This window comes from Vanellus vanellus (assembly GCF_965231255.1).
Source record: "Vanellus vanellus genome assembly, chromosome: 3".
Lineage (NCBI taxonomy): Eukaryota > Metazoa > Chordata > Aves > Charadriiformes > Charadriidae > Vanellus > Vanellus vanellus.
In genome coordinates, this window is record NC_138907.1 from 25,455,504 (window position 1) to 25,466,839 (window position 11,336).

The following is an 11,336-nucleotide window of genomic DNA, read 5'->3' on the forward strand; positions in this document are numbered from 1 at the left end:
GTTTTCAATTTGATTTTCTAAGCCACCCTATGCCATAGCTTTGCACTTGTGTTTAGCACGTTTGCATTGTGAAGATGTTGTTCTCTTCCTTGCACAAGTGCTCAGTTGTCTATGGAAGCAATAGCATCAGTATCTTATAGAAAATTTCTATACAGAATTTCATTCCTTATCTGCATGCCTTCCTTTTTACCACATAATAGCAGTCTGGGTAAGCTCTTCATGGTGGTGTCTCCTTCTGCTGGATACTGCTGGATACAAGTGGTTTTTTGAATACAAATATCCCAGGCTCCTTACAGTCTGTATGAAGACAGGATTAATGGAATGAAGTATATAAATGACCAAAAATTTATATTTTTCAAGGTCAGTAAAATATGGCTTCTTCTCTCTGAGGACAAGTGATAGGACAAGAGGAAATGGACTCAAGTTACGTCAGGGTAGGTTTAGGATGGGTATTAGGAAAAAGTTCTTCACAAAAAGGGTTGTTAAGCACTGGAACAGGCTGCCCAGGGAAATAGTTGAATCACCATCCCTGGAGGTATTTATAAGACAATAGACGTGGTGCTTAGAGTCATGGTTTAGTGGTGGTTTTGGCAGTGTTAAGTTGCTGGTTGGACCTGATGATCTTAAAGGTCCCTTCCAACCTAGAAAATTCTATGATTCTATGATTTTACTTATGCCAAAACAGCTTTTTCTCCTTATATTCATAAAGGAAAGGCTTTTCAGATGCAATTTTCATATATATTGTATATTTTAAAGAATACCAGAAGTATACCATTGCTACCAATTCCTTGTTCATTAAACTGATCTTTTTTTTACCATTGGAAAAGAGGCACAGGTTGTGTATCAGCTTGTTTGGGATTTTTTAATATCAGGTTGCATTTATGTAGCAAGAGAACCAAGACTCTTGCAGCAACTCTAAGTAGCTAAAGAAAAGATTCCCAGAACATTTGCTATAGAGGCAAATGGCAATACAGTTCATGTGCAGCAACCAGACAACGATGAAGAAAAACTGTCTAGTTAAGTATCTGCAGTGAAACATTGGTTTCACTGAGTTTTGTTATTGATTTCAATGGAGTTTTACACTTAATTTTACTTCTGTATCATACACTTTGGTAAAGGCAAGAATTCTGTCCCACCTTGAAGAGGACAAGTACTGGTACTTTCTACTTTGGTTCACAGGCTGAGAGCTGGCCATTTCTCAGTAAGGCACAGAACCACAATAAATCTATTGCTGTCACATTACGTGCTAATTGCCACAGTCTCAAAAAGGACTCAACTCCAAGCAGCACGTACAAAGAACATAGGGAAGCTGTAGCATGCAGCATCTCCCAAGTGTCTTCTCTCTCTACGTTTGCTGATGGTACAAAGAGAGATGATTGTGGCTCAGAAGACAGATGGCAAAGTAAACCCCATATTCTGAAATACCAACTACAGCAGGTCTGACCTACATCAGGAGGGCTCTTCAGTGAGGACCTTCCCTGCCATTTTCTTGCAACTGTTCTGTTCATAGGAAATTACATTCCAGAGGCTATCAAATCTAAGAAGCAGTGACTTATGCATTAATAGGATTTTACTTTTAGTCTCCTACGGTTTATTCTTTACATGGGTTTTCCAAATTAAAGCAAATGTATGATGATGCCTATCACTTTTCTTCATGTTATTTCTGCATATACATCAGCAACAGGGGCTATACATCTTTCCACTAGACCAGATTATTTCTGCAGCTGTGTTTTTTATATTCTTCTTGACTAATGGTTTTCACAATTCCTTAAAATAATTACAGTAACATTTGAAAATAGTCGATGTCTCATCTGAAGCACCACAACATTCTAAAAAAGTCCTCAAGAAAACTTTAGAAAACTTTTCCTAGATGAATTGGTAGTGGATATCGTTTCACTATTTGAGTTGGTTCTTTGCAATAGCCAAGGTTATACTGGAGGTAGCACACCTTTAAAAAAAGTATATAATGCAAGTTCGTTGTGATTTTCAAAATGCTGCACTCACCTCCAATGTTTGATTTCTTTCTGCCTGGACTTCTTTGGAAGCAAATGTTTATTTGTGTGACAGATCAGACTACGTAAACCAGGCTCAACCAGCAACATGAGCACATTACAGATGGACCCTGCTGATCTGCTTCCCTTTCTACAGGAGAGTTGGACAGAAGTAGTTTGGGCAGCACTGGTACTGTAATAGTCAGAGCCTCTTATTTGAACACGTAACCAGGTGTTCAAGGCTCTGGTTTCTTCATGTGAGAGGAACAGTGAGGCTGAACGTAGATCTCTTCTGGTATATATGTTGGTTACCATGCATGGCCAGCAGCTCCCATGGCCTCATTGATTAACACCATGAGAGTACTCCAAAAAGGGGATGAAGATTCAACTCTCAGAGCTGTTGAAGCTGCCCAACCTCAAGCCATGTGTTTATAGATGGCGATACGATCTGAGCTCCTGTCTTCCGTGTGACAAAAATCACCTGCACAACCTCTGGTATGGCCTCTGCATCCCTCCCACCCCTTCTGGTACTATGGTAACATCTCTGAAGTTATCCTCGTCAACCAAGAAATGGTTCTCAACCAAGTCTGAGAAAACAGAGCATGTTGTCAGCACTGTCTTTGGCATTCTGCTAACTTTCCTGTGTGTACATAAGTGCACACAATACACTAAGTTGTTTTGTAATCAAATGTAAAGCAAATGGTAGGTGGGAAAATGGAAAGATCTGTTTGAGGGAATAATGGTAATATTAGCAAGATGATAAAATCATTATGTAGGCATGTCTCCTACTGAGGAGTTTTTGTTTTTTACGTGCCTTTTTGTGAAGAGTGGGAAACTATGAAAGAGGCATTACAAGAAGCAGAGAAAATCCAAACAAATGCCCTTACCTCAACCAAACAAGAACCCAGCACACATCTAAAGGCAAGTCAATGGGAATTTTGCCTTATTCTTCAGTGCTACAGTCCCAGCCGCCCTTAATGATAATGTTCTTTATTTTATAAATTATACTACAATCCGTAAGTTGTTTATCTCTGGTCATATGATGTGTTTTCTATTAAAATATAAGTTATGTGGTTTTACCAGTTTGCAAGAGATTTGACCTTTCACTTCCCTTTCTCTATTACCTACCAACACATTTTTAGACAGTGATACATTTCTGGTTTGGAACGTGATGAAAATGAAAACAGAACAACAAAACAGCAGGCATTTCTCAGCAGCATAAAGGACAATAAAACTGGAGATTCCATGATTACTGTGCAACTCGATGAGTTTTCAAATGAACAGTTCAGCAACCACCACTCCATCACTCAAGTGACTGTTAAGACAGATTTTTTTCTGGTATTAACAGACGCTCAGTTTATAACATTATACAGCATATATTACTCCAAATCTTTGAGGAAGAGAACGAGTTGAAATAATTTTTCTCCTAAATAAACTATGCATAAAATTTTCAGTACAAACGTATGAAATGGAAATAATTTTTTTCAGCTTTGGTGCAAGTTTCGGTCCATGTTCAATACAGATATGAGCAACATATTTTGTCTTAGAACATAGGGTTGGCAGGTTTTCTTCTATTTGTCAATCAATTTGGAATGGATTGTTATGCCTATATAGAATCCCACTGATTTTATACATGGAGATTTATATACTTATTAGGTAGCAGGAAAAAGTGAGGTTATAAGCTCCCTTAAGTTGTTTGCTAGCTGATCTATCTGTGTTCCAGTACAACAGCTCCTAAAACTTCTAATTCATTTTGTGGAAAAAAATGTTATTTTTCTCTGGGCTTCTCTTCCCACCACATATCATCAGTAAAAAGGATTATATTATAATCTTAATCCCGATCCCAAAGTAAATAAAATAGTTTGCTAATTAAGTTTATGTATTCTGAATCACTTGGTTTCACCATCAAGCTTTTAAATAAGTGACTATTCTAATTTGTAAAGAGTCTAAGACAAAAAAAAATCCAGATCAATAGAGATATTAGGATATATTTGGGGCCTTTAAATTAGTTTATATGCAGAATCAAAATTAAGAAGAAGTGACATCTTTTTTTGTTACATGTAACCAACAGCAGGCATTTTTCATCTAACATGGGTCAGATTAATATTTAAATAACTAATATGGGATATACTGGTCTCCCTGTACATCCTCTTAAGTAAGACACTGCAGGCGATACTAGCAGCCTTTAATTTGATGCAAAAATCAAACTTTTAGGTTTTGATGACTATCATTTTAGTGCCATATATTTAATTTCAAGGAATCACAATTATTTTGTCAAAGAATAGCCTGCAGTAATGAAAACAACCTTCCATTCTTCATGATCGTTAATCTTTAACATATTTCAGATACTTTTTTTCATTCAGAGAATAAGTGATGTTCATAGATCTACAAATGTATTAAATCATTTGTTTAAAAATCAAAACAACATCTTTCAAATACCTCCATTTTTACCCAAAGCAGGCAGAGCACCTGAACCAGCCTCACAGGCAGTCACCTCTCCTGTTCAGTCCTTCCCTCAGTGGAGTGTTACCAGCCCTGTGGCCCCACACTTGTACAAACCCCTACAGAGACAACACATTTCTAGAAGGCAGTTTCTTGCCTGCTAGAAGCAGGCTTTCAGGGTAGACTTTTGTCCTTGCTGCCTGTTTGTAAATCCATCTCATAAACCAGAATCAAAGATGTGGCTCCGAAGTTGAAACTAGAAAGCCGCCTAAAAGTGCGACTTTGTGGCCCCTGGCCACGTGCAAAGTTATCTGCTACAAAAGGACTATTGATCCAGGGAACAGATGAAGCTCTGCAGTTTTAGCTTCTATTTAAGAAGGAAGAGGCACTCCACCTAGCTCGATATTTACTATGCACCCTAGATAGGGGAGAAAATGCCTTCCTATTAACTTAGGCATTGGTTAAAGCATTTTAGATGTTATGAAGCAAAGAAATTATGTTCTTTTTCTTTTTAAAAACATCCTGATTCTCCTTTTATTTTTTTTTTAACTAGAACTTTGCAAAATTTGATGCTTCAAGCTCACTAGTTGGCAATCCAATGCTTTTGCTGTTTCATGTGGGTTCATGCATCCCAAGTTTTGGTTTTAATTTCATATTTTTCTGAAATAAATGTAGTTGTTAAAATGGATTATAGACTGGCAAAGGAATTTTGCTTTTATGCCTAAGAGCATGTCTTTATAGATCTGAGAGTGCAGATTCCTGCAGAATGAGTGTAAAGCATATTTTAGAGAGCAATTTTTAAAATCTTTCTCAACACTTCATAACATAGAACATGACTCTCTTTAAAAAAATAAAATAAAAAATATCAATTACTTAGTTAAGTGTCCCTGCAATGCAATGGATTTATTTCAAGAATTAAAAGACATAGTCTTCCTTTTGGATGTCTGATTTTCACAGAATCACAGAATGGTCAGGGCTGGAGATCTCTGGAGATCATCTAGTCCAATCCCCCTGCCCGAACAGGGTCACCTACAGCAGGTTGCACAGGACGGCATCCAGACGGGTTTTGAATGTCTCCAGAGTGGGAGGCTCCACCACCTCTCTGGGCAGCCTGTGCCAGTGCTCTGCCAACCTCAAAGTAATGAAGTCCCTCCTCATGTTAAGATGGAACTTCCTATGTTCGAGTTTGTGCCCATTACCTCTTGTGCTATCGCACAAGTGCTGCGCACCACTGAAAAAAGACTGTTCCCATCTACCTGGCACCCTCCCTTTAAGTATTTATAAGTATTGATAAGATCCCCACTCAGTCTTCTTTTCTCTAGACTAAAAAGACCCAAGTGCCTAAGCCTTTCCTTGTAAGAAAGATGCTCCAATTTCCTTATCATCTTCGTAGCCCTACTAAAGTTTAAGAAAGTAAAAACCTTACTGTTAATGCCGTTCTGTAAATTATCAGCGTTTCAGCAAAAGGATGAAAGTAACCATCCAGAACTCAATCTGCCACAATTGTCTCTTATTTTACTGAAGTGGGGTTGCTTTAGTTAGTCTAAGTGCAGAAAGGACTTAAATTCTTTGAAGCATACAGGGATGGAAAGCTGCAGAGCTGTACTGAGGTCAGTTTGCTCTAGTTTGATAGAGGTGAGAGTTAAAAAGCTCTCTGCAGAAAGCTCTATCGCCAGGCACCCTTGTTCTGACAACAGGGTCTCTCTTGCCTGGATTAGTACTTGGTTCTTCTCTCTTCTTCCCCAGTCCATACAGGCTGAGCACTAAATCTCACAGCCTTGTCGCTGACAGCTCTCAGCCACTCAGCCTCCCTTGCTCCCACCACTAGAACCCTGTGCTTTGGCACTGTGTCCTTGCATAGCTGCAGAGTAGCATTTCATCTATGATAGTTAGTCATTTACAGACAACATAGCATCTACTTAACCCACTGAGTGCTAGTCATGCTATTTCAAAGACTGAACAGTGACCAAAGAAAGCTGATCTCCATCTGCTTCCAAAACACTGGGAACAGAAGCTGAACACTGAAGACAGGCTAATGTTCTGCAACTTTTGTCACTGATTTTGATTTAGGAGCGTGCTATTACAACAATGCTTCAGGAGGCAAAAACTCAAAGTCATGGCCATTTTTACTCAGTGCTTATTCAGAAAATTCATGCTGGACTCTTTTGCCCAAACAGTTTGGGTTGTTTGTATCAACAGAACCCAGAACCCGCCCAAACTTTATGGGTACAATAGTCAAAGTGTGCAGACAGAACGGTTATGAAAGGAATTTTTAGATCCTGGCCTAAGCTCCTGGGGATGTGAAAGGGGAGGTGGGAAAAACCCACAGCACAGCACACTTGTGCTAGACTGCTGTGGAATCCTGGACTATAGTATATTACATTTCACTGTTAGCCTGCATTTTATCTTTAAAGGAAACACTGCATGAATAAAATCATCCCTCTCCCAGCCCACTCTGACCCCCCTTTAGAAAGATGTGCTCTCTTTGGGTAACTCAAAAATCATGTACGGACAACTCTATGCATTTACTGTAATGCTTCATGTAGTAAGTATTGTCTCAAAACACAAAATTGCTAAAAAGTGGCCATGACTACTTTAAATCATGTGTTTTTTTCCTCTCCACTAGTCAAAAATGAAGAAGGATGTAATAAATAAAACAGTGGAAAGAGGCCAAAAAGGTATTGTCTTCATGTTATTTTGTGGTTTACTGCATCGTATCGGAGATCTCAGCATTATACCATGTTGAATGTTATGTGAATTTGCCTGCCAGCATAGAGCGGTTCCATTCTCTTCCAGAAGTGCATGTAGGAAGTAAATCCTCTCTTTTAATTACAGATTAATTAAGATGGGAAGTGGTTACACATACAAGAAAATTAAACTACCATCTATTTTATCTATGCCAATCAATCACATTAAAATAAAAATATGAAAAATCTACTTAATCTCAACATGATGCCTCTCAACTTCTCAAACATGTTTATCTTTTTGACTTCATATTTTAAAGGTATTATGAATTAATTTCCATCTATTTTTTTTCTCAATCTAAGGGCCAGGAGAAACACAAACCACACATACTAAGCATACATAAATTTAAATAATCTCTGCAAACTAAGTCTGTACAGCTGTAGTGGGTTGACAAATGCCTGGCTATATTTATTGATGCAGATCCTTAACTAATCTAGAAAACTAGAAAATTTGAAGACCAATGGAATAATAGAAGAGAGGCTACAGGAATAAAGCATCATCCATTTGGTGGGAGCATGATGTAGTATGTAACAAAAATATTTGCAAGGCGAACAGTTAGTCAAACAATGAGTACCAGTTCTGGGACAGCCTTCTACTGAGAGTGAACCAACTCTCTTTTGACATGTACTCTAATGTACCTTTCAGATTTAATGCCACAGATAGATACAGAAAAGGATTGTGTCCAACTAATCCAAGTCCCTATATGAAACTTCCATTTCAGAGAGGACAGAGTTGCTACTTCCTTCCCTTTTCTTTTGAAAAGTAATTTTTGTTTTTAAATTTTAAGTTGGTGTAATTTCACCCAATAAACAGCAAGTAACTGAAGTTATATTCACACATTCTATAAAATGCAGATTGCATAATATAGCATGATGGCTCTGTTCCATTATGCTTCATTACTAGGTTGAAAATTACTGACACTGTACATTTTTGTCTTTAGTATTCCATCATTTTAAAGTATGACTGCACTGTATGTTACTCTGTGTAGTAAATAATCCAAAAACATTTCCCGCCTGGCACCCTACTAACAGCAAGCAACACCTTCTTTCCCAGGTGGTCCTGCAGTCTTACTTAAATTCTAGTTAAGTAATTACATTCTGCCTGCCTGAGGTCTCCTTCAGACTTTGCAAATGTATTCTTCATTTGTCATGAGTTTGTAGTGGTGCTGCAGGCTATGGAACAGCTGCACTTGGGTGCTACAGCAGTCTTGGTACTTCAGGATAACTTACCTCAGCTGTTTTCCATACTCTTTAGAATAATGGCATAAAAATTGATAAAAAATAACTTGGTGGTGGTGTTTGTTTTCAGTACTTAAAAATAAATGCTTGAGTTCATCACCTTCCTAAAGATTCCTACACAGTCTTCCTAACTACTCATTCTTCAGCTTTAATGCTAATGGTTGACAGGTTATCTAAAGCCTCTGACATTTCTTCAGAAAGCAATGTTAAACTAATTCTAGTGAAAAATATGTAATTACTGATACTTTGAGAGGGCAGACAAGGAAGGAAAGTAAAACAAGGAGAAATCACTGTAAGCTGGGCTTTTTAATCAGTAATTCCAGCCTGAACATTCACATCCCAGCTACACACCTTATAAAGGGAGTATAAGATAAAGGATTCAATTAATTCAAAGAAAAGTGGTCATTCAGGGTTAAGTATTTTGGAAGGCATAATTTCAGCATAATTAAGCATTCAAAACAAAGATAAATTCTACTTCACTTTCAGAAATATTGAACAGTAGACAGTAATCCAAAGGAGACACAACCCTGCAAACAACAGAACTCCGTCAAAGAATAGTTCCGTTACATGGCACTAAAGGTTCCATTATGAAGGTGATAAATTGTTTATTACCAATCCAACACAATTACTCAAGATTATGTCCATAGCCCTTAGTGAGGGCTCACACACAAAAAACATTCATATATCACATTGGAAGGAAGCAGACATTTTCTAAAGGGTTGTGGTTTTGTTGTTGTTTTTTTTTTAAAAAAAGACAAAAAAAAATCAGAACAAAAAATACACAAAAGGAAAGGAAATATTGTAAACCCAGAACAGCCCCTTTTGTGGTGGCTCAAAAGACTCATCTCTAATTCAGAAACCTACAGTGCAAGTCCCTAGTCTGACAGAGATCTGCAAATAGATTTTCCTCTTCCATGCAGTTTAAGCTCTAGAGATTTCTCTCTCAGATTTTGGCTAGGATTTTCCTTAGGGCCTGAGAAAACTTTCCAGTCAAAACTTACATACATGCTGATAATTCCCAAATAAAAACACAAGGACCTCCAATATCTGACTACAGTAGGGAGTACTCACACTAATATGTTTAAGTGAAAGCATGTTTTAATTAAGTAGGTTTTTTATAATGATCAGTCTATTCAACAGTTTATTCATCTCCAAGCTCCAAATTAATCATCACATTGTTATATGTAAATAAATATGCACAGTATTTCAGTGGTATTTGTGATTGGATCAAAGTTAAGGATCTTTCCAACTTCCCAAATAATCATTCTCAGTAATACCATACTGGATAACTGATGCAATTTGCCTAAATTATGCCATTGAGATATAGCAAATCTTCAGTATATACACAAGTGTCAGGTCTAAACAGACCTCACTACAAAACCAACACTTCAAACGAAGAGCTATTAACTAAAATAAGACACCTTTATTTAGAACGGATACGTAAGTCATTGAGGCATTTTCTCCAATTTAACTATTAAACAATTAATCTAATTCTACATTCTAGTCCACCATCTCAAGTGATGGAAACTGATTAAAAACTGTGAAGCTTAACTAAATTATTTGTCTATAGTAGTGGTACTTACAGTAAAAATTATGTCTTGCTTGTGGGTTCCTCATTTGGTGATGTAATATTCAGAAGTCACCATGCTTTTGTTCTAAGATAAAGCATTTCCTATATCGCTGTCTTTAAGGAGTCTTCTGAACAAGTCATTTCATCATAACATATTCTCTTCCGAAGTACACGTATGTTTTCTCTCTGTATTTCCTGTCCAAAATACTCAATGTACACATAAAAGTAAACTCGTGAGTTACTAAATATGATACATGGCACATATATCATGTTTTACATTTTTATAATGCTTTACAAAGGGCAGCTAATTGAACAGCTTAGGAAGCGCTCAGAAACCTGAACAAAAATTACCCAGAGTCCCTTAAAAGACTGAGTCATAGTATCTCAAATGTTCCAGAAGGTTTTAAAAGACCACAGCTTCTTTACTATAAATGAATAGATGAAAATCAGTGTTCCCATTAATTCTTCCTTTCTTAAGCATCATTCACATCAAACATGCATATGCAGTATGCAGTCTAATTGCCGCTGAAAGACACCCAGTATGTTGTAGTGTCAGGTGCGCCTCAAAGTATACAATTTGCTCCATTGTTTAAAGGAGGAAGACTTACATTGCTACAATTTCTTTCTTAATTAATAAGTTTCTGAAGTAGCAGTCACAAAACAGACTTTTAAGCATCTTTTCTCAACTGTATCAATAGTTATTGATGAGGACAAGGGAGAAAGGAATAACATAATCTTTACAGGGTTTGATTTAATTTTCTGTAACTTTTTTTTAGAAATTTAATCCACTCTTCCTCCCCGTGGGCTGCAGTGTTATGATTATCTCAATTATAGATTTTGAAAAAAGGACTCATTTATTTAGCTCCCTACCTTCAGTTGCACACAGATTTGCTAAATTCAGATGTCAGTAATTATTGAATTCCTTAAAAAAATAATATGGCAGAGCAAATCATATCACATAGGAATTTTACACAGAAAACCCAGTCTGTTAGTCTTTGTGAAAATGTAATTCTGTCACCTAAAAAAGTAGATAAATAATACATTTTAAGTAATGTGGTGATATGGCAGTCATATAATCTTATTCTTAAATTTCTGATATATCATTTTAAATATTTTTATTTAAAATATATATCTGATATATCATTTTAAATATGGGGAGGGGTTAAGAGAATAAATGTAACTATCTATCTTTCTTAAACATTCTGTAATTCACTTGTAAATATATCTATCCGCAAACAAAGGAATATTATTTTCAGTAAAAGAAAGTCTGGCTTGACCCTTGGGACTTTAACTTATAGCCCAACAGTTGAGCATGCTTGATTTCCAATCCACTACTTAATAATCCCTATT

General features: G+C 36.8%; 1 protein-coding gene across 1 annotated transcript in view; it reads right to left on the minus strand.

The window, feature by feature from the left end:
- KCNK2 (potassium two pore domain channel subfamily K member 2) overlaps window positions 1-10,033 on the minus strand; it is a gene marked incomplete at its 5' end in the record, with an annotated part of 106,394 nt that extends 96,361 nt beyond the window's left edge. The window contains one exon of the mRNA XM_082481467.1: window positions 10,000-10,033. Coding sequence (XP_082337593.1) covers window positions 10,000-10,033 — 34 coding nt within the window. The remainder of the gene's footprint in view (window positions 1-9,999) is intronic.
- Window positions 10,034-11,336: the final 1,303 nt, after the last annotated feature.